This window comes from Hippopotamus amphibius, chromosome 9 (genome assembly GCF_030028045.1).
Source record: "Hippopotamus amphibius kiboko isolate mHipAmp2 chromosome 9, mHipAmp2.hap2, whole genome shotgun sequence".
NCBI lineage: Eukaryota > Metazoa > Chordata > Mammalia > Artiodactyla > Hippopotamidae > Hippopotamus > Hippopotamus amphibius.
The window spans coordinates 26,509,145-26,532,816 of NC_080194.1; the positions used below are offsets into that span (position 1 = coordinate 26,509,145).

Sequence of the window (23,672 nt, forward strand, 5' to 3'; positions counted from 1 at the left end):
GGAGAGATCCCTTTCCCAACAGGGCTGAGAATGGAGAGACACAAAGTGGGGAAAGTGGAGAAAGACCCCTGTCCCCCCACACTTGATTCTGCAAGTACAACTCTTCTCTGTGGTATAGGAAACTAAAAAGAGAACAGAGATGTCAGTTAGGAAAAACTGCCAGAACACAAATGCTTGGATGGCTTAATTTGAAACAAACGACTTGAGGATGAGGGAAATACCGTTATTCAATATGCTAATTTGTTTACACAGAAGAATTGAGCAAGAGGGACTTTACCAATGCACGTTGGCTTGAAGACCTCTCCTCCCACTAACACCAAAGCCAGGAGAGGTACCAACTCCTGAATTTCAGCTGGAGAAGCGGCCACAGGTGAGGCTCTCTTCTGGGGAGTCAAATTCTGTTGTTTTTCTCTTTTGCGATCTTTTTCTCACATAGTGGGTAAATTCCAAGTGGAGAGAAGTTGTGTTTCCTACTCATTATGGGCTCAGCGCTGGGTGGAGAAGGACCTCAGGAAACACTGTGGATTGACTTTAGTCTGCTTTATCAGTTGAGAAATTGGCCACAAACTAATACACCTTTGGTGGAACCCATTTATTCTTTCTAGAGAACTGGACTGAGAATTAAGGGTTTATGCTTCTTCCTAAGACCCATTTCAATCTTTCCTACAGGAATAATCCTTAAAAGAAGAAGTGGGAATTGGCAACTAGGCTGTCTTTGAAACTTAAAATCGCAAAACGTATGTCTATCTTGGTTGTGCATCTCTGAGCCTTTCTCTCCTTCACTTCAGCACAATGAAGCTTTTAATAGGCCTTGTTTTCTGTTCCTTGATCATGGGAGTCAGCGGTGAAGGCTGGTATTCGTTCTTCAAGGCGGCCGTGCAAGGTGAGAGCCCTGGAGGATGGAGGGCACACCCAGCTGTCTCCAGGATTTGCTCTGAGCAGAGGCCACAGACCCAGCCAATGAGGGTGCTCCTTAGAGAAGCCACAAGTGGGTTTTCTCCCTCCATGCTGGCCTGACTCAGCACTCTCCATGGGCGTCTCCAGATCACAGGGCAAAGGTGCTTTGGACCCAGCCTGTCCTTACGGGTAGTGGGCAGTGGCATCAGGACATCCGGGGGGTGAGCTCCTTGTGGGGACTCACAAATGGCAAATTTCTCAGTCCTGAAGTTTACCTGTGAACTCGGCCCATGCCCAGAGGTAGAATGTCCAGGGTAAGGGTGAGCTGAATAAACCTCGTGGCCTACTCCAGGGAGAGAGCGTGCCTGGGAGAGAGCAGGACAGGGTTCACACAGAGAATCCCATCCCGTACTCAAGCAAGTGGCCAATGGTTGCAACGCAGAGCTCCCAGAAAGCAAGCCCTAACTCCTATCCACACAATAAAAAGAGCACATTCCCACTGATCAGCCACCCTAGGACTGAGATAGGGCCAGGAAACTCACCTAACCTGCCATTCCTGATGGGAAATGAAATTTACTGGTCACTTGTTAGAACAGGAAAATTATGTTGTCACCTTTTGCAATACTTTGAACTGCATGTATTGTTAGTAATTTTGTTTTATCTTTATTATTCCTTCTTCAGTGCTCTTCCTTTTTTTATGTAGATCTGAGTTTCTGAGCTGTACTATTTCCCTTTTCTCTAAAGAACTTTTAGCATTTCTTGCAAGGCAGGTCTACTGCCGATAAATTCCCTCAATTTTTGTTTGCGAAAGTCCTTCTCCTTCACATTGGAAGGGCAATTTCACAGGGTGCAGAAATCTGGGTTGGCGGTTTTTTCTCTCAACATTAAATATTTCACTCCATTCTCTTCTTGTTTGTATGAGTTTTATGGAGAAGTCAGATGTAATTCTTATCTTTGTTTTTCTATAGGTAATGTGGGTTATTTTTCTTCTGACTTTTAAAATTTTTGTAATCTTTGATTTTATTTATATGCCTAAGCACAGGTTTCTGGTTCTGGGTTGTTTTTTTTTTTTTTTTTTGTATGTGGGTTTTGTTTGTTTGGGTTTTTTGTGTTTTCCATTTAATCCTGCTTGGTGTTCTCTGGGCTTCCTGGGTCTGTGGTTTGGTGTCTGACATTGATGTGGGGAACTCGCAGTCATTACTGTATCAAATATTCCCTCTCTTCCTTATTCTGTTTCTTTTCCTTCTGATTATCCCACACATGTATGTCACACCTTTTGTAGTTGTCCCACAGTGCTTGTGTATTCTGTCCTGGTTTGGTCAATCTTTGTTCTCTGCTTTTTGATTTTTGAGGATTCTTTTGACATATCTTCTACCATGGAGATTCTTTTCTCAGCTGTGTCTATTCTAATAATAAGCCTATCAAAAGCATTCTTCATTTCTGTTACAGTGTCTTTTTCAATGTTAGCATTCATTTTTTCTTTCTTAGTATTTCCATCTCTCTGCTTATATTTCCCCTCTGTTCTTGCATGTTGTCTTCTTTATGCATTGAGCCCTTGGAGTATTAATCACAGTTTTTAAAAAAATTCCCAGTCTGATCATTCCAACATCACTACCATGTCTGGTTCGGATGCCTGCTCTGTCTCTTTTAATTATGTTGCTTGCCTTTTGGTATGCCTTTTAATTTTCTCTTGAGAGCCAGACTTGATTACCTGTAGAGGGAACTGCTCTAAATAGGCCTTTAGTCATGTGACAGTAGGATGGGGAAGTGTTCTATAGTCCTGTGAATGACAAGTCTCAGTTTTTTGATGAACCCAGGCCTCTGGACTGTGAACTTCCCAGGTGTTTCTGTTTTTTCTCTATCCCTCAAGTGGGGTGGATGACCAGAGTGGGCTGGAGTTGGTTATTTCCCTTCTGGAGTCAGTCAGACTCTGATAACACAGAGTTTTCTGAGGCGGGCCTTGTGGAGAAGAACAAGGAACACGGCCATATTTCAAAATGTTTCCTTTCCTCTCCTCCTGCTGGAAGCCCAAGGGGATTTTTTTGCAATGTTTTCTGTGAGAGCGGGGTGGAGCTCTTGAAGGTAACTCTGCCAACATCATGGGGGCCCGCTCATGGCTGTGTCCCCCAGCAGGTGTTACTCTCAGAGTTGTCTCCCCTGAGCCTCCAGCAGTTTGTCAATTCCCGTTCAGGTCTTCCTGCCCCCAGCCCTGCTTCCAGCAGCAGTTTCCCCTCCTGCGTCTCTGGTCCAGGACGCCTCACCTCTCTATGTCCACCTGTCTGTCTCTCCAATCTCTCCAATGCAGTGCTGTGCCCTGTGTCCTCCCCTCTCTTATGGATCCAAAAAGAGTTGTTGCATTTTCAGCCTGTTCAGCTTTTTAATTGTTAGGATGGAGTGGCGATCTTCAAGCTCCTTACAGGCAGAACTAGAGCTGTTGTTTCTCATTTTGCAACTGAATTCTTTGTAACTTTTGTGTTGAAATTTGACAAATTCAGTTTTTCTGATTCTGAACTTTATGTGGTATTCTCTTTTCCATCATAGTCTATGAATACCAAGGTTTTCTTTCTTTTTTAAAAGATTTCCATTTTTGAAATATTTATTTATCTTTATCAAAGCATACTTGATTTCCAATGTTTCAGGTGTACAGAAAAGTGATTCAGTTGTCTATCACATGTATATATATGTCCTTTTTCAGATTCTTTTCCTTTATAGGTTATTACAAACTATTCAATATAGTTCCCTGTGCTAGATAGTATGACCTTTTGTTTACCTATTTTATCTGAATATCAGTTTTAAAAAAGAGTTTTAGCGGCCGTTGCTAAGTTTTTCTGCTCCTAGTAAAGAATGTTTCCTCCCTTAGCTCAGTGTGTTTCAGAATTTGCACTTTCCTTATGGACCATAGTCGATGTAAACAATGGAGACCCCTCTTCTCTCATTGCCTCCCTCCCATGGTCCCCAGATCGTGCATCTGAAGCATCATTCTCCATTGCCACATGCCTTACATGCCTGTCACCTCTTCTTTGTACACAGCATACACAACCCCACATCAGACACAGCCCACAGCACCACAGTCCCACCCAATCCGATCCAGTTCAATCCAACTCACTGAAAAGTACTCTCCTTCCAGTTACACAGGGATCCCATCCACCATAAGGAATATTCATCTCAATCTACGCTCTCAAAGGACCATTTTTTGAAGAGTCAATATGTGAAAAGTTGGGCAAAATTTTCATTCCTCCGCTTCTCCCATATGTCCTCATGTTCATTGTTGTTATTTTGTCTCCTTACAGGGGCTTCGGACATGTGGAGAGCCTTCTGGGACATGAAAGAAGCCAATTACCGAAATTCAGGCAGATACTTCCGTGCTCGAGGGAACTATGAGGCTGCCCAGAGGGGCCCTGGGGGTATCTGGGCTGCAAAAATCCTCAGGTGACAGTGGCTCCTGGGGAGGCCAGTGAGGGCTGAGCAGAGTTTGTCTGTTTCCAGAGGGTCTGGTGGCCCTGTGACCTGTCCTCCTCCAGCCCCTGCTCCTGGCATCTGTGTGGCCAGCAGAGCCAGGGCAGAGTTGGTATGGAGGTGTCTCCCCTCACCACCAAGGAGAAAGTGAGGGGCCTCTAAGGAAGACTGTTTCAGGGCACTTGAAGAGAAAACTGACTAGGGCTTTGCCCAAGAGGGTGCATATTTCACCCCTCCTTCTAGAGGATGGGCTTGTCCAGCCTATTCTCAAAGACAGTCCTTGTCTGGAAGAGGAGAAAGGAGTGGGGGGATGAAAGTGTCTCAAGTGATCCACTGATATTCTCCGGTCTCCCTCCCTTCAAGGATTCTTACAGAACTTTTCCCTTGGAAGTGGCAACTATGGGTTGGAGGACCAGGTGTCCAACCAGAAAGCTGAGGGATGGGCCCGGCATGGCCAAGACCATCAAGTATAAATTGGAACTTGCCATCTGCCTGTACAGGGACTAAATCACACTGTGCTGCTCCTGCTGCTGACCTTCCACATCCCCGGAGGGGAATTCAGGGTGGAGACCAGGAATGAGGCCCTATGTGCTTTGGAGGATGGGCGGAACAGGTCTTTAGATAGCTCAATGGTTTCAGGAGCTGATTTTCTGAGCCCAACCCTTGCATCTCCTCACATCTAGAACAGCACTAAATCCCTACATGGTGACGTCTGCTCCTCGTGACGAGCAGAAACCCCCTATAAAAAACTGTTTGATTGCATGTACTCCTCCTTCACCAAGAATACATATACACTAATCTACCCCCCTGCCTCTTTGGAACAGTTTTTCAGAGCTATCTGGGATGCTGTTTCCCGGGCTGCTGTCCTCAGTTTGCCCCAGATAAACTCAACTCGCAGGTCTCACGTTGTGCATTTTTTTTTAGGTCGACAAGACCCAGGTCGCTTCAGAGCTGCAGGCCTGCCTAAGAAATACTGAGCCCTGCTCCCTTTACTCTCATGGGACTCGGCTGTGAGCCACACATCACTGCCCCCAAAACAGGGAAATAGTGTCACTGAGCTTTGTCACCCCAGGAACTGAGACAGGCACACAGAGCTGCCCAATAAATGTTTGTGAAGCTGAATATGTTGATGGAAACTGAACTCTTTGAGACAGACTCTCAGGGAAGAATGTCCACCTGGCTGCATATGGAAGGTAAAAGCTCTGAGGAGGATGAGCCTGTGACTGTAGGGTCTCAGAAACCCCCAGGTGTCCTGTACCCATGCCCCGCGCATGGAGATGTCTCATAGTGGGAGTGAGAGTGTTTTGGTGCAAGAGGCTAGTATGTACATTCTAAGAAACATCTGTAGGACAGAGAGAGGTAAGTGCTGTTATGGAAGATGGCAGCCCAATTGGGGAAGTGCCAGGTTCCCAGTCAGGGGAATGGTGGAGGAGAGCTGTTTGTCTGCTGTATTTTCCTGGTGGGGGGTGATGGTGGTGATGGTGTAACAGGAAAGAGCTAAGGTGGACTCCACGTTGGGTCTGTTTCTTTGACTTTAACCTTTGCTTTTCATTGCTTTAATCATACACAATGGCCTGCTTCAGGGAACCCTACCCACCTGTGAAACGAACACATCCCTTCCCCGAGGGTAGTCATTCCAGGAGATGTTTTGCAAGACTGGTAACCCTTTTTACTTTACTTATCTGCCTCTCCCTCTCTGATTCTTTATCAGAAACTGGCATCCAGACCCTGATAAGACAGTTTTTAGAAGACACTAGTCTGCCATCTTCTCTGTCTGCTGGCTTTCCAAATAAGGTCCTATTCCTTGCCTCAACAGCTCATCTCTGATTCATTGGGCTGTCATGTGGTGAGCAGAGCAAGCTTGGACTGGGTAACAAATTTGGCTTAGCCAGCCAGGAGCCTTGCTGCTTGTGGCTAGCTGGCCCCAGTCAGGGAATATTGGGGCAAGGCCCTAGCAGCTGGACCAGTTGTCCCGAGGATCTTCCCTTCAAAGTTCCCTGATGTGGCATCAGCTACCCCAGTCCTGGGCAGTTGAAGCAAGGAACCAACCAACTTATGCAAGTTCACAGACTTGATTTTGTAGGGAAAGTGTTGTCTGGGTTGTGTGTATCCTGTTGCGTTACGAGTGAACTAAGTTGATGCGATTCCAGAACTTCAGTTCCATCTGCGGAACTTTGGTTCCATCTGAGGCTATGAGTCGACGGACTGGACTCAGTTCTGGAGGTCACTCCAGTGTGCATGCCAGGAACATATTCGCTCTCAATCTGGGCTTTTTCTTTATGGGACAAGCCAATCTGGTTGGGGTACCCTATTGGAGAGGTGAGTTGTTGGACTGTACCTGATTTGGAGAACTAGTTCATTGGGAAGTAGTTCGTTGGTTTTTGTAGGCTAAGTCTACCTGAGCTGGGAAGCAGTTCGTTGATTTTCATCTTGGTTTTGTCTTGGTTGTGTGTGCATTGATGCTAAAATTTGTTTGTGCCTTTTGTATTGGAATTTGTCTGCATCTTTTGTGTTTTGGTGTTATCAAACTTATAAAAATGGGAAATACTCCATCAACGCTGAAATAGAACCATTTGGGGCATATATTAGATAAATGGGCAAAACATAGCCATAAGCCTATGACTAAGAAAGGCATAATATACTATTGTAACATAAACCCAATATACGTTAGGATCATAAGAATAATGGCCCCTCAATGGCTCACTCAATTATTATACCATCTCGCAGTTAGAAGTGTTTTGCAAAAGGACAAGGGAAAGAGATGAGAATCCATAGGTAGAAGCATTTGTGCTATTGCATCAGGAGGAAAAGGAATCAGGCCTGCCTTATGGTGCAGCAGTCTGAAAGGAAACCCAAGGGGAAACCTATTCTACAAAGGAAGAGGGAAAAAAATGAGAGTGGGGACATGTTATTTCAGAACACCCCCCCACACACACACTTCAGCCTATCCAGCTCCCTGAGTGGCCAAACAGGCTGCACTGGCAGGTGTCCCAACTGCCCCCCCACCCCCATGCTGCCATCATGTTCACTGCCTCCTGTTTCCCCTACCTGTGGGGATCAAATAAAACTTTCTATGTTAAGCCCCAGAGCACAGGCACCTGGTTTAGTTTGACCATGGAAGACCTGACAGGGCACCCAGTTTGGACCGGAAGCCACTTCTGCAGCAGGGCAGTTCCCCTTGCCCCCACATCCTGTAAGAGGCCAGGGGACTCGCTTAGACTTGAGGCATCCGATTCTGATTTCCCCACAAGGGCCCTGGGTAACATTGACAGTGGGGAACAAGTTAACTGACTTTCTAATAAATACGGATGCCACATATTCTGTGGTAAACACCAAGGTGGCACAGAAAACATCTTACGCCATCTTGGTCATGGGAGTTTCTGGAGATGTAAAAAACCGTTCATTCTTACAACCTCTAGATGGCCAACTAGGCAACCTCACACTACAAGGGCCATGGATCCCCAGTGAGCATGGATCCTTCCTCCCCGAACTTACAGGCCCTTTTGGCTAGGCATTTCATGGCCCAGTCTGCCCCAGACATCAGGTGCCAAATTCCAAAAGCAACTGCTGGTCCTCAGACTCCAATATCCAATTGGCTTATTCAGTTTTCAATAATAGAGATATGGCCAAAAAGGCTGAACACACTCAGAGAAATATGCAAAAGGCCCAAATGATTGCAATGGCTTCCTCTGCTCAGAAACCACCAAACGGGAAACCAAGTCATCCTAGGTAAAACTTGCCTGTATCTTTGAGATGCAAATGTCCTATCTGGTCTTTTCAAAAACCCTTATATCTGCCATCTTTTTAAACTGCAAATTTTTAAAAAGAGGGTACAGTTACTTAGAATTTAACTTGTTTGCCATAAATATGAGGAAAAAGGGCTTAGCCATCTAGACAAGTGAGCTTGATTTGTTCCATCTGCCAGAAACCCAACCTTACTCCAACCTTTTGTAAGCGGATGGGTTTTGACATTGCTGAATCTGACTTGGGGCTGAACTTTTGAAATGAGAACTATGATGCCTCTCTGTTCATTTTTGTGTTTGTTGTGTCTTGACTTTGGATAACATTGCTGAGGTTAATCTGTAAATGAGCTCTATTCAATTGGCTTAAAGAAAAATAAGCGCTTACCAACCAAACAATTCTAAATACAGAGAAATTAAGCTGAATGAGTTTCAGGGTCACGTGAACTGGGAAATATTTAGTATTAAATTGATACCTGGTATGAATGTTTCAGTTTGTTGATCTAATTAATATAGACATGTCATTAGAGCCATCAACATGAAGTATAGGACTTTCACTGCACCTACGTTTAAGAGAAGTTAAATGAAAATTGTTATATGTGTTGCAAATTTGTCAGCAAGAAAAATAACTTGACATGATGCCACTTTAAAGTAAAAATGTAAATGAGTTAAGAGCTTTCAGGTAAGCTAAAAGAATAATTATGTTCTAAAACAAATCATCTGAAAGAGTTTCTTCAGATTTTGGTAACTATGATTACTTGTCCCTTGGCTTTCACTAGGAATTAAGGTTTTCAAGAGTCAGGGGTTCTAATTTAAATACATTATTAAAGTTACTGAAAATAAGAAAACATTTCCGTATGGCAGAATGTGTGTTTTCAGTTAAGAAGGTATGAGAAATGGAATTACATTTTACTGAGAAAGTTTTGTACACGGTCAGGACTAACTAAATGCAGATTGAAGTTAAGTAAGTAAATGGATTTTGTTCAGGAAGCTAGTACAAGACTGGAATTTGATCTGTTAGAAGTGCCCCTGCTTTGATAACAGATTGTATGAGTTTCTGTGCCCTTAGGTGATCTGTGTCTGTTTTCTTTCAATCATTTTGTGACTTTGGGTAAATGAATAAGTATTGTTTCCCAGTGACCTATGATCCTGTTGTGTTTTAAAACTTTTTGATATTTTTAACAAAGTTCCCAAATATCAAATTCTGACTTTTTTGCCTCCAGCTGACTCTGGAACACTTTGAAAGAGCATCTCTGAAACATCTCAGAGAGAAATGTCAAACTAGTTTATTTGGGACACTAAATTACTTCAAAAACATTGTCAACTGATTGGAGATGAACCTTAGGTTATGGTGTATGGCTAAATGTCCTTTATATAGGTAGTCCAAAATTTACATGGAATCCCTAACATCTGATATATCCTGATATGTTATCAGTCATAATACTAGTTATTCTAAAACGTTATATCCAAGTTTCCTGCTAATTGCATTGTACTCAAATCTTAAACCATGCTATTTTAAGTTTTGTCCTGATACTTTTACAAAGTGAAGACTTTCAAGAAGACCGACAGAAAGGAACTTTTTACCAAATATAAGTTTCTGGTAGCCTTTAGATAATAACACTGGACTGGGTAACAAATGACAAAACTAATAGAAAACCTGATTATTTCATGCAGATCAACGGGAATTAATGGGACTAAATAAATTGGTAAATATGATTCATAACTTTATGACTTTGAGAAATATACTGGCTGTAACCCTTGTGTAATGGGTAAAAAAAAAACAAAGCCTTTTTCTTATGCTATGACCTACAAGAAGTTGATAAAGTATGCCTTTGTCAATAAAGATGAAACATTTATCTTTTTCTCTCTACCTGATGCAGCCAGAATTTGGTGTTTCCAGCTGGCTCTCCTGTGGACTTGATATTATGCTAATCATTGTTCTAACTTGTTCTTTGTTTCCAAATTGTTTGTGCTTTGTGTCTCCCTGCTGCACGATGCCCTTGTCAATGTCACTAGCTGCATTACTTATATCCTGTCTGTTTTATAGGATTGTTGTCTCTTACAGCACCCAGTATAGACCAGGCTTCCAACAAAACTTCTATGGCTAAACATCTTCAGGAAATAGATCAAAATAGTTGTGGTGATGTGATTCTTGGTATGGGGAGAAGAAACAAGGGAAGATGTGTCCTGGATCAAAATTGAACAGAGGATCCAGAGAATCTTAATTATCAACAGGGCCTAATCCAGAAATTATCACTTGGAGAGGCATATCAAGAATTTTCATCTGACCTTGGGATGAGCCTCTCAGCACCATGGGCAAAACTTGATCACAAAAATGTCTTCCAAGTATTGGTAAAATTCCTCACCATGAGGAGAGGATCAGTCACCAGCAATTGCAGCCCTCCAGTGTGAGCTGGTGAACCCTGAGGAAACTCAGGATATAAAAATACAGGATACACGCCCCAGATAGCTGTCATACATGTCAAAAAAAAAAAAAAAAAAGTGAGAAAGACAGATTTCAATGAGCCCAGATCCTTGCATCTTCCCATACATGCATCCTCCTGGACTTAAAGTCCTCAAAAGTCCTGATAACCCTAAACTTTAAGGTTGTGAATATTTTTAAATCTGCAGGTGGAAAGTAGACACTTCAAAGGTGGAGTGAAAGACAAATCTCAATAGTGGGAACACGGACACCAATGGCAGACACTCCTGGAAGATCCATCTGACGAAACAGAATGTTCTCACATCCTTTTCTGCAAAAGTGTGGAATAGACATTGACAATGGGGAATTGTAACAGGGGAGAGCTAAATTAGATTCCATGTTGGATCTGTTGCTTTGACTTTAATGTTTCCTTTTCCTTGCTTTAATCATACACAATGGCCTGCCTCAGGGGACCCTACTCACCTGTGACACTAACACATCCCTGCCCGAGGCTAGTCAATCCAGGAGATGTTTTGCAAGACTGATAACCCTTTTTGCTTTACCTCCCCACCTCTCCCTCTCTGATTCTATATCAGAAAGTGGCATCCAGACCCCAATAACATGGTTTTTAGGAGACACTAGTCTGCCATCTTCTCGGTCTGCCGGCGTTCTGATATGCCGGCTTTCCAAATAAAGTCGTAGTCCTTGCCTCCACACCTCATCTGCAATTCATTGGCCTATTCTGTGGGGAGCAGAGCAAGCTTGGACTCATTAACAGTGGTGGTGGTTGTGGTGTCACTGTCTGCCCTCTTGTCCCTGTGAGTCCAAAATATCAGCAGGATCATCCCAGCACATGAGGCCTGTATCTGTATGAACAGAGCCTTTGACTCTCAAGAGACAATATCCCTTGTGCCTCATCCCAACCAGAAATATGCTCTAAAGAGAATTCTGGAGACTGTAGTTTAGCTTAGACACGTGGACATTGTTCTAAGTTGTCTAAAGAGAGATCAAATGAAAAAGACTGATTCTCTGCCTGAAACCAAGGGAAGTTGATTCTTACTCCTTCTCTCTGCTGGAGTTTTTTGACCAGCCAGCAAGTACTACTCTTTTTGACTCTCAACTCTCTGCCTGTTTAGTCAACGGTTACCTTGTCATTATTTGATAATGTAAATCAGATAGAGTCTGAAACTCTCAAACTCATGGTTTGAATAAGGAATCTAGCATTTGGGGGAAGAGAGATGTACCAAGATTTTCTTTTGACTTTACAAAGGTATCTTATATGTATTTATACCACTTAGGAACAAGAGATGTCAATGACATCCATGATAACATTGTTACCAGGGCAACAAATCATCACTTAAGACAACCCAGCTGACTTCTTTTTTGGCGATTAAAAACTACAGGAAATGCAAACAATTTCTGAAGTCCAGTTGCCTTATATGAGTATTTTTCAAAACCTCTTCCTAGGACCAATTTAAATTCAATTAAATTTGTCTTGTCACCTTTGTATATAGAGTGCTTATCACGCTATCTGGTGAATAACAGGCACATTTCACTACTTTATTCATTTTACAGTTACTTACTGAGCTACATGCTGGCACTCTCCTGTGTGCTGGATATCTCTAGCCTCATGGTGTTTATGTTGTAGTGATTAATCAAAAGTATATAACGCAAATAGTGACATCCCTCATTATCTAGATCAAATTCATTCCTGACAGTGTGTTGGGGAGCAGTTTTTGGAGGATCAGGGGTAGCAAATTTTTTAATAGCAATTTTAAAAATTATTTTACAAGAGAAAAAATAATAATCCCTTCCTAGCCAATATTTATAAATAACACCAGAAATACTTGATCACCCATTTAAGAATCTATCAAAGATATCCACACAATAGACTACAATTAAAACACCAGTTACCTAATTATTTGATAATAATGACCTCATTACTGGATGTCTTGTGTGAAATCCATGCTAATGCTCTAGAACTTTGGACACAAATTCTGTTTTCTTTCTGTACTGCAAGAAATATGTACTGTGAATTTTAAAAAGGAAAAAATTTGTTAAAGGTAATGCAAATAATTTTTGCATAATAAAGTATACAGGAATATTGGTGATGGAATAAGTGAAAAATTACACATTTAAGATTCATGTCTGTCCAAATTTAAGGAGCTAGGTGACAATCTTTTCTACTTGGCACTGGAAATTCTATATACAGGTGGTTGTAAACAATGGTCTGAATCTGTACATGATGCATTTATTGAAACACACACACCGACAGACATGTTACATGCATGTCTGTTTCTACAGCCTTTGCTTTCTATCAGCCTGATAATGTGAGACTATGTGTGCAGTACAATTTTTGAATGGATAGTAATGTTTAATATGTCTTGATCAGCCACTGGCACCGGGCATCACTGTTGTCTGAGGGTCTAAACCTAAGGTAAAACATGCAGGAAGCTCAGTGGATCTGGTGGTGGGAACTTGTGGACATTCATTTCTGATATCTTCAGTGTTTCAGTGAAATAGGGAACCACGACATCAACTGAGAGGAAGATGGAGGAGGAGGAGGTGTTGGAAGTTTCAGGAGAAAAGTGAAAAATTATCATCAAGGAGAATGGCAGAGGGATGAACCAGGGACATGTAGTCAGACTGTATGGCAGCTCCAGGTTAATGACCATGAATTGAAAGTGAGAGTAGTCACTGTGGTTGTGTGTTGTGCTCTGACCAGATTCAGCTGCCAAAGAGCAGACTTGAAGTGAGGAATTTGATATCACCATTCATTAACTACTTGCTGAGTTACTGGATGAATTAATATATGCAAAAGTCAAAGGAGGATTCATTTAAAGATGAGGGAGGCTTAACATGTAGAGGGAGAGAGTTAACAAAAGGAGAGGGACTGAGAATGAAAAACAGGCATAACATATACTCCATGGTCCAAGAGTCCACAGGACCACTGGGGGTGTGGTTGCCCAGGTGTACTAGGAGAGTAATTTCTCTGATAAAAGAAGGAAAGTGGAGAGGATGGGAAAGATGTATTTAGACACGGAGGATTGATAACTGAGCGAAGCCAGGAACACCTGTCCTTTACCTGTCAAGGGACTCATCACTCTCTACCTGTTTGCATTTGAGTTTGGCACCACAGTGCACAAACCCCAGGGGTAGGAACCTTGTTGGGCTTATCTACAGATAATCTGCTGTACCTCTAACACCTAGAACAGCACCCCACCTATAATAGGTTCTTTTTATTGATTGAATGAATCAACGAATGAATGAAAGCAGAGAATGTTAGACGTCATGTGAAGGCAGAGTTTGGAAGTTAAGAAGAATGGAAAAGCTTTGAAGCAATGATGTGCACTGTGTAGTATCAATCATCGAGAAATGAATATGGACATTGTTTATATGCACTGAAAGCCCAGCTTCCTTGAATGACTAAACTTATTCTCCAAAAGGATATCCAGGGAATTCCCTGTCAGTCCCGTGGTTAAGACTTGGTGATCGCAGACATCCCTGGTTGTGAATTGGTTAGGAACCCACCTGCCAATGCAGGGGACACAGGTTGCATCCCTGATCCAGAAAATCCCACATGCCGCAGAGCAACTAAGCCTGTGTGCCACATCTACTGAGCCTTTGCTCTAGAGCCAGCAAGCCACAACTACTGAGCCCATGTGCTGCATGTACTGAAGCCTGCATGCCTAGAACCAGTGCTCTGGAAAAAGAGAGGCCACCTCAATGAGAAGCCCCCGAACTGCAACAACGAGTAGCCCCTGCTCACCACAACTACAGAAAGACAGCGCTCAGCAACGAAGACCCAACACAGTCAAAAATAAATAAATACATTTCAAAAAACGACTCTGAGATGCTAATGCAGCAGGCATGGGTTCAATCCCAGATTGGGGAACTAAGATCCTGCATGCTGCGTGGGGTGACCCCCCCAAAATATTATACACACACACACACACCCCTTCAGGAAACAAACACTTCTCATCACCTCTACAACTTCCATCCTGTTATTCTGCACCATTATGTGGATTAATGTGATGAATTCCAAAGTGGTTTCCCTATTTCCAGCCTTGCTCCCTTCTGGTCTCTTCTCCATATGCAACCAGACTGTGAAAACACAAGACAAATCATGGTACTCTAAGCTCAAAAGGATCTTGGATTTACCCAGAACTGAAGCCAAAGCCCTGCAATGGCTTATAAAGACTCTGCTCTGTCTCCCTCACACCTCATGGCCTATGTCTCTCCCCTCACTTGTTTCCCTCCATCCACCACACTGGTCTCCTTCCTGATCTTTAAATCCTTCAGGCACATGTCACCTCAGGGGCTTGGTTAGCTATTCCTTTCATCTGAAATGTTCTTTTCCCAGATTTTTGCATATTGGGGCTTTGGGAAGAGCAGGATCCTAGACTTCAGGATGCAGGAAGGTTCAACAGTATAATTAATGTCACTAAGAGTGTTGGCAGCAAATATGCTGAAATGAGGTGTGTGAGCGACATGAGGAAAATTCCCAGGAAGGTGGGAGATGAGTGGGGAGATCTATCAGCAAATATAATAGAGAGATGCATTGTCCTGAACCATTGCTAATCAGATTGTCTGTTTCAGAAGCATCCTGTGGGCATTTTCAGAATGCAGATTCCTGGGCCAGAACCTTGAAGGTTCTGATTCAGTGAGTTTGGAGTGGACTTCAGGAATGCCTGTCTTTCCAAATCTTCCAAAAATCTGTTTTGGAAATCACTTGTGTAGATAATACTGGTAAGTCTGTAGACAGAACAGTAAAGAATTTGACAGGGACTGAAAAGAAGACACTCCAAAGAGCACTGGGGTAAAGTCTGTGAAAATGGCAGTGGAGGAAAAAGAGGATGAAGATGCCTCTTTCCCATGCTACTGTCCAGAAATTGCAGGAGCTGTACCCCATAGGAGAAGGTGACAATAAAGGGTAATTGACATGGGAAAGGCAAGTTCCAGGTTTTTGTCACAGGGGAAAGCACGAGGCAAAGATAAAGGGGAGTGCTCACCACAGAGCCTTCTCACCCAGGGCTCAGAGGAAGGGCCAGTAGAGTGTAAAGAGGTTTGAGGCTGACCCATAGAACAAGAAATAACCAGATCCAGGCTAGGCCTTCATGAAAATGAGACTTGTACTTGGGGAGATAAATTATTATATATGCATAAGGAGAAAGCTCATACTTATTGGATGACAAAATCAGATTCCAATAAATAAAAGGGAAAGACTATGTACAAAATGTATAGTGAAAGAAAAGAGAAGGCAAGGTGTCCCTAATCTCCCTAAGATTGTTATCTTCTCCAAAGAACAACAATGCTCAGATGCTAACTTCATTACTCATTCCTATCCCACCCTCCTCAAAATTATTAAAATCCAAAATGGCTCAGCCGTCAAAGGTTTCTTGCCCCTTTGCTTCCTCCAGCCAACAGGCTCTCCATTATTGCAGTAGGGAAGATGGGGGAAACAATTTTCCTCCTGTTTCTTCTCATTAACAAGCTCATCACTGCCTCCTTTGTCAAAGATAAGATGCCCATATGTGCGTGGATTTATCTCTGGGCTCTCTATTCAGTTCCATTGACCTGTATTTCTGGTTTTGTGCCAGTACCATACTGTCTTGATCACTGTGACCTTGTAGTATAGTTTGAAGTCAGCGAACCTGATGCCACCAGCTCCGTCTTTCCTTCTCAAGATTGCTTTGGCTATTTGGGGTCTTTTGTGTTTCCATACAAATGGTAAGATTTCTTGTTCTAGTTCTGTGAAGAATGCCATTGGTAATTTGATAGGGATTATGTGGTGTGTGTAAATTGCTTTGGGTAGGATAGTCATTTTCACAATGTTGATTCTTCCAATCCAAAAACATGGTATGTCCCTCCATCTGTTTGTATCACCTCTGATGTCTTTCATCAGTGTCTTATAGTTTTCTGCATATAGGTCTTTTGCCTCCTTAGGTAGGTTTATTCCTTGGTAGTTTACTCTTTATGTTGCAATGGTAAATGGGAGTGTTTCCTTAATGTCTCTCTCTGCTCTTTCACTGTTAATATATAGGAAAGCAACAAATTTCTGTGCCTTAATTTTGTATCCTGCTACTTTACTAAATTCATCAATTAGTGCTAGCAGTTTTCTGGTAGCATCTTTAGGGTTTTCTATGTATAATATCGTGTCATCTGCAAAGAGTGACAGTTTTACCTCTTCTTTTCCAGTTTGGTTTCCTTTTATTTCATTTTCTTCTCTGATTGCTGTGGCTAAAACTTCCTAAAGTATGTTGAATAATAGTGGTGAGAATGGCCACAGTTCTTTTGTTCCTATTCTTAGAGGGAATGCTTTCAGTTTTTCACCATTGAGGATGATGTTGGCTGTTGGTTTGTCATATATGACTTTTATTGTATTGAGGGAATTTCCTTCTCTGCCCATTTTCTGGAGATTTTTTGTCATAAATAGATGTTCAATTTTGTCCAAACTTTTTTCTGCATCTATTGAGATGATCATATGGATTTTTTCCTTCACTATGTTAGTATGGTGTATCACATTGATTGATTTGTGCATATCGAAGAATCCTTGCATTTGAGGGATAACCCCACTTGATCATGGTGTATGATCTTTCTAATGTGCTGTTGGATTCTGTTACCTAGTATGTGTTGAGCCTTTTTGCATCTATATTCATCAGTGATATTGGCCTGCAGTTTTCTTTTTGTGTGACATCATTGCCTGTTTTTGCTATCAGGGTGATGGCAGCCTCATAGAATGAGTTTGGGAATGTTCCTCCTTCTGCTATATTTTGGAAGAGTTTGAGAAGGATAGGTGCTAGCTCTTCTCTAAATGTTTAATAGAATTTGCCTGTGAAGACATCTGGCCCTGGGCTTTTGTTTGTTGGGAGATTTTTAATCATAGTTCCAATTTCTGTGCTTGTGATTGGTTGGTTCATATTTACTATTTCTTCCTGGTTCAGTCTTGGAAGATTGTACTTTTCTAAGAATATATCTGTTTCTTCCAGTTTATGCAATGTATTGGCATATAGTTGCTTGTAGTAGTCTCTCAGATCTTTTGTGTTTCTGTGGTGTTGGTTGTTACTTCTCCTTTGTCATTTCTAATTCTGCTGATTTTGTGTCTTCTCCCTTTTTCCTAATGAGTCTGGTTAATGGTTTATCAATTTTATTTATCTTCTCAAAAAACCAGCTTTTAGTTTTATTGATCTTTGCTATTGTTTCCTTCATTTGTTTTTCATTTATTTCTGCTCTGATCTTTATGATTTCTTTCCTTCTGCTCACTTTGGGGTGTTTGTTTCTTCTTCTTTCTCTAATTGTTTTAGGTGTAAGGTTAACTAGTTTATTTGAGATTTTTCTTGTTTCTTGAAGTAGGATTGTATTGCTATAAACTTCCCTCTTAGAACTGTTTTTGCTGCATCCCATAAGTTTTGGATTGTTGTGTTTTCATTGTGATTTGTTTCTAGGTATGTTTTGATTTCCTCTTTGATTTCTTTAGTGATTTCTTGGTTGTTTTTTAACATATTGCTTAGACTCCATGTGTTTGTATTTTTTACAGTATTTTTCCTGTAATTTATACATAGTCACATGGTCTGATGGTCAGAGAAGATGCTTGATATGATTTCAACTTTCTTGAATTTACCAAGTCTTGATTTGTAACCCAAGATGTCATCTATATTGGAGAATGTTCTGTGTGCATTTAAGAAGAAATTGTATTCTGTAGTTTTTGGATGGAATGCCCTATAAATATCAATTAAGTTGAGATGGTCAAATGTGTCATTTACAGCTTGCGTGTCCTTATTTATTTTCTGTTTGGATAGTCTGTCCATTGGTGTAAGTGGGGTGTTAAAATCTCCCACTATTATTGTGTTACTGTCAATTTCCCTATTTTATGGCTGTCAGTATTTGCCTAATGTATTGAGGTGCTCCTATGTTGGGTGCATAGATATTTACAATCGCTATATCTTCTTCTTGGATTGATCCCTTGATCATTATATAGTTTCCTTCCTGTCTCTTGTAATAGTCTTTACTTTACAGTCTAAGTTTTCTGATGTGAGTATTGGTACTCTGGCTTTCTTTTGACTTCCATTTGCATGGAATATCTTTTTCCATCCCTTTACTTTCAGTCTGTATGTGTTCCCAGGTCTGAAGTGTGTTTCTTGTAGGCAGCATATATATTCTTTTCTATCCATTCAGCCAGTCTGTGTCTTTTGGTTGGAGCATTTAATCCATTTACATTTAAGGTAATCATTGATGTGTATGTTCCTATTACCAATTTCTTAATTGTTTTGGGTTTGTTTTTGTAGGTCTTTTCCTTTTCTTGTGTTTCCTGCCTATAGAAGTTCCTTTAGCAATTGCTGTAATGCTGGTTTGGTGGTGCTGATTCTCTTAACTTTTGCTTGTCTGTAAAGGTGTTGATTTCTCTGTCAAATCTGAATGAAATTCTTGCTGAGTAGAGTATTCTTGGCTGTAGGTTTTTCTCTTTCAAGTCTTTAAGTATACCCTGCCACTCCCTTCTGTCCTGCAGAGTTTCTGCAGAGGGCTCAGCTGTTATCCTTATGGGTTTTCCCTTATATGTTATTTGTTGCTTTTCTCTTGCTGCTTTTAGTATTTTCTCTTTGTGTTTCATTTTCATTAGTTTGACTAATATGTGCCTTGATGTGTTTCTCCTTGCGTTTATTCTGTGTGGGACTCTCTGTGCTTCTTTGATTTGATTAACTCTTTCCTTTCCCATGCTGGGAATGTTTTCAACTATAACTTTGTCAAATATTTTCCTAGACCCTTTCTTTTCTTCTTCTTCTTCTGGGACTCCTATGATGTGAATGTTGGAATGCTTAATGTTGTCACCAATGTCTCTGAGACTTTCTTCCATTCTTTTAATTCTTTTTTCTTTTTCCTGCTCTGTGGTAGTTATTTCCACTGTTGCAGAAAATCGATCCCATGGGAGATCAAGCATCACACTCAGAGGGTTGGAGAACTCAGGTTTATTTGAGCCGACGGGCCCAGATGAGCTAACGCTCCAAAATTCTGGGGCCCTGTTTCAGGGGAATTTTTCCTTATATAGGTTAAGGCATATAGCTATAATTGGCACAGACTGATTGGTTGGTTTAAACAAGGCTCTAGTTGAATTTGGCACAAACTGATTCGTTACATAATTACTATAGATTATGGGCAGTTACAGAGTGCAGGAGTTGCTATGGCTTACATGCAAGGGGAGGGGGGGTTGTTTCCAAACAGACACTTGCATGAGCAGGAGCAGGACATTCCATACTTATCAGAACATCTTAAGGTTACAGTTGATAACTAGGTCATCTTTTTCTTATCATGGCACAACAAGCAGTCTTTATAGAAACAGAGCTAGTGTAAAGTTATAAACTTCAACATTTCCCGCATCACCACCATTCTGTCTTCCAAGTCACTTACTTATGCTTCTGCCTCCATTATGCTGCTCTTAATACCATCCAGAGTAATTTTAATTTCAGTTATTGTGTTGTTCATTACTGTTTCTTTGCTCTTCATTTCTTCTAGCTCCTTATTAAATGTTTCTTGTGCTTTCTCTCTTTTGTTTTCGAGATTTTGGATCATCTTTACTATCATTATTCTGAATTCTTTTTCAGGCAGTTTTGCTATTTCCTCTTCATGTATTTGGTCTTGTGGTTTTTATCTTGCTCCTTTGCGTGCAAGGCATTTCTTTGTGTTCTCATTTTGTCTAATTTATAGTATTTGCTGTCTCCTTTCCCTAGGCTGCCTGGTAGTAATTCCTCTTATTTCTGTTCTCTGCCCTCTCTGGTGGGGTTGGTCCACTGTCTTCAGTAGGCTTCCTGGTGGGAGAGTCTGGTGCCTGCTTTCTGGTGTGTGGATCTGAGCCTTTTCCCTCTGATGAGCAGGGCCATATCAGGTGGTGTGTTTCAGGGTATCTGTGAGCTTAATATGGCTTTAGGTAGTCTGTGTACTGATGGGAGGGTTGTGTTCCTGTCTTGTTTGTACTTTGGTGTGAGGTATCCAGCACTGGCAGTTGCAGGCAGTTAGGTGAACCCAGGTATTAGATTCTGATAGAGGCCTCTGTGAGAATTCTCTGTGATTAATCTTCCCTGTGGCTGAGGATTCTCTAGTGGTCTAGCATCCTGGACTTGGTGTTGCCTCCCCAGAGCCTCCAACTTGACCTCTCGTTGAGGAATCCAGACTCCAGAGGTTGCTCTTCCCAGCAATAAAGGGGATTAAAAAAGACTATCCAAGCCCCAGACTAATGGCAAAAGCCTAAGTCAAACAAATAGCGAATCAAGGAAACACATGCAAAAGAAACAGAAAAACCAGACCCAATAGAACATAAGGCAATACAGCAAGCTGACAGAAGAACCCCAGAAGTCACTCAGACAATCAAAGAGAAAACCAACAAAAATTCAAAACCAAAAAACACCAAAACAACAAAACAAAAAAACCCAGGGACATTGTGAGAACAAGGACCAAATATTACAGGGACCGCATAGAAACAAGGAGCAAATATAACAAAGAGCAAGAGAACAATCAGACAGACTGATCCCCAAAATGAAATCAAACAATTATAGTGGAACTAAGATAAAGACAAAACCTAATAACAAAAACCAAAGCAGTGTATCATCTGAAGAAGAAAGCAAGGAAACAGAGCAGACAAATAGTATTGATTAAAAGTATAATAAGATAAGATGAAATAAAAAGGGATAGAACACAGAGCAACAGAAGAGCCTGGTATGACTGGAAATATAAAAAGAAAAGGAAAGAAATGTATTAAAGATAAAGAAGAAAAGAAGCCAGGGGAGATTAACTCAGCACTACAAAAAAGCTAGCTAGAAAGACAAATATAATAAAGAGGCTAAAAATAAAAGTTGAAGTAAAAAGTAGAATAAAAAATGTTATAAAACGTGAAGATCCCTTAGGACTAAGAGTGTAATTAAAAAAAAAAAAAGAAAGAGGAGAAAAGATGGCAGCGAAGTAGAGGGACGTGGAGTGCATCCCTCTCCACAGATGCATTGGGAATGCACGGAAGGAAGCAGTAATTCCCACAGAGAACCAGCTGAACACCAGCAGACGGCCTCGGACACCAGAAAGGACCGCGGGGAGCCTGACATAGCCGGTAGGGAGGCATCTACGAAGGCTCAAAGAGGGTGAAGCAGCGGAGCTGTGGCAGACGGGAGGGAGTGAGAAACATATGGAGGGTCTGAAGCACAGCTCAGCGTTCCCAGACCGAGACATCGATCCGCGGCTGAACGGAGGGTCCGGGAGCCGGAGAGCTGGTTCAGGGTGAGAAACATTGTTGCCGGTAGGGTGACAGACAGAGAGGACAGGAGGGAGGAGGTCCGCGGAGAGTAGTGCCCGTCCCTGAGAGCTGCCCGGCCGTGATGGCGGCTGGAGGCTGCAAGCTCACAGGCGGTGGGGAGGAGCCGCGTGCATAGCCTCTCTCTCTCTTTCGGCGCCTCTGCAACAGGCAGTGGAGAGACACCAGTGGGCCACCTAAGGCGCTCAGGGATAACAAGCACCCTCAGGCACTCGGGCGGGGCTAGATTAAAACCCCTTGCAACGCCAGCAGCAGGGAGGCTGCCGAGAGAAAAAAAAAAAAACAGCAACAACAAGAAAAAAACCCGAGAGAGGCCCAACTCTAAGACTTTCTGTTTACTCCTGAGCCACTGGCGTCCCTCTGCAACAGGCACCTCCAAGCCAGACTGAAACAACAGTGTGCCACTGCTCACTCACTCCCAGGGGAAGAAGCCACTATTGTACCCTCTCCCTCCCCACACACCGAGGCTTACAGACGAACAATAAAGGAACCTCTGCTGGTCACAGAATAATGCAAAAAAATCCAAGGCAAGGAAAAGGACACTTACAGCTGAGACGCTAAGGAAACAGAAATAGTAGTATCAATTCCTATTGAACTGGTCCATTCTGGGATCAGTTCTGGATTTTTTTTTTTTCTCTCTCTCTCTCTCTCTCTTTTTTTTTTTTTTTTTTGATTTATTAAATACGATCTTAGCCCTAAGGGATCTACAAGTTTTATAACGTAATTTTTTAATGATACTTTTTATTCTTTTTTTTTTTTTTGCCTTTTTATATACTTCTATATCTAGCTAAGTTTTTGGTAGTACGGACAATATATCTCTCATACTTTCCTTTTATCCCTATCTTTTATACATTTCTATTCCTTTCTTTTTATTTGCATATTTCCAACCACATTATGCTCTTCTGTTCCCCTTTCTTCCAGCCATTTTAAGTTTCTTTTATCTTAACATACTTATAAGCAACCCTATCGGTCTGCTCAGACTCCTTGCTCTATTCTCCAGATGACGCACTGCCTTGGTATTTAATATTAGGCTTTTGTCTTTATCTTAGTTCTTAGTACAGTTGTCTAATTACATTCTGAGAATCTCCATTCTCTCTGGTGGTACTCTGGCTCTTTTCTATATTTGATCCTAGCTTACAATATCTCCCTGGATTAATGTTTGTACGTGTAAGGTGTTATTTGTTTGTTTGTTTGCTTTTGCTTTTGTCTCTGATTTGTTCTGTTTCAGTTGTCAATTTCTGTTGGGTTTCTCTCTGAATATCTGATAGCACACTGGGGTTCTGTCAGGTCTTTCTAGAGCCTTATGTCCTAATGGATTCAGTAATTGTGTGTCTTATACATGTATGTGTTTCCTAGACTTAATATTTGTTTAATCCAATACTTGGACATTAGTCTGAGGCTTGGACAGTCTTCTATAAACACCTCTATCACCAGGACAAGCAACCCCAAAAGTTTGGACAGCCATGAGGAAACAAAGAAACCCCATGCAGGCAAAGGAGCAGGAAAAAAACCCACAAGACCAAATAAATGAGGAGGAAATAGGAAAAATGCCTGAAAAAGAATTTAGAGTCATGATAGTAAAAATGATACAAAATCTTGATAACAAAATAGAGAAAGTACAAGAAACAGTTCATAAGAACTCAGAAAAACAAAGAGCAATGGATAACAAAATAACTGAAATTAAAAATACTCTAGATGCTATAACCAGCAGAATGACTGAGGCAGAAGAACGAATAAGTGAGTTGGAAGATAGAATGGGGGAAATAAACACCACAGAGCAGGAAAAAGAAAAAAGAATAAAAAGAATAGAAAACAGTCTCAGTGACCTCAGTGATAACATTAAGCATACCAACATTCGAATTATAGG

The 23,672-nt window shown here is 41.6% G+C and overlaps 1 protein-coding gene across 1 annotated transcript; it reads left to right on the plus strand.

Annotated features, from left to right (window-relative positions):
* The first annotated feature begins 293 nt into the window (after window positions 1-293).
* On the plus strand, window positions 294-4,330 carry LOC130829348 (serum amyloid A-4 protein-like). Its single transcript, XM_057695752.1, has 3 exons — window positions 294-370; window positions 789-883; window positions 4,188-4,330. The coding sequence occupies exons 2-3, from the start codon at window positions 793-795 to the stop codon at window positions 4,328-4,330; spliced, it is 234 nt and encodes a 77-aa protein (XP_057551735.1). The 5' UTR covers window positions 294-370; window positions 789-792.
* The last annotated feature ends 19,342 nt before the right edge of the window (window positions 4,331-23,672 follow it).

Coding starts and splice junctions, on each gene's coding strand:
- LOC130829348 (XM_057695752.1), top strand. CDS start 793: ATGAAGCTTTTAATAGGCCTTGTTTTCTGTTCCTTGATCATGGGAGTC. Junction 884..4,187: donor CTTCAAGGCGGCCGTGCAAG/GTGAGAGCCCTG, acceptor GTCTCCTTACAG/GGGCTTCGGACATGTGGAGA.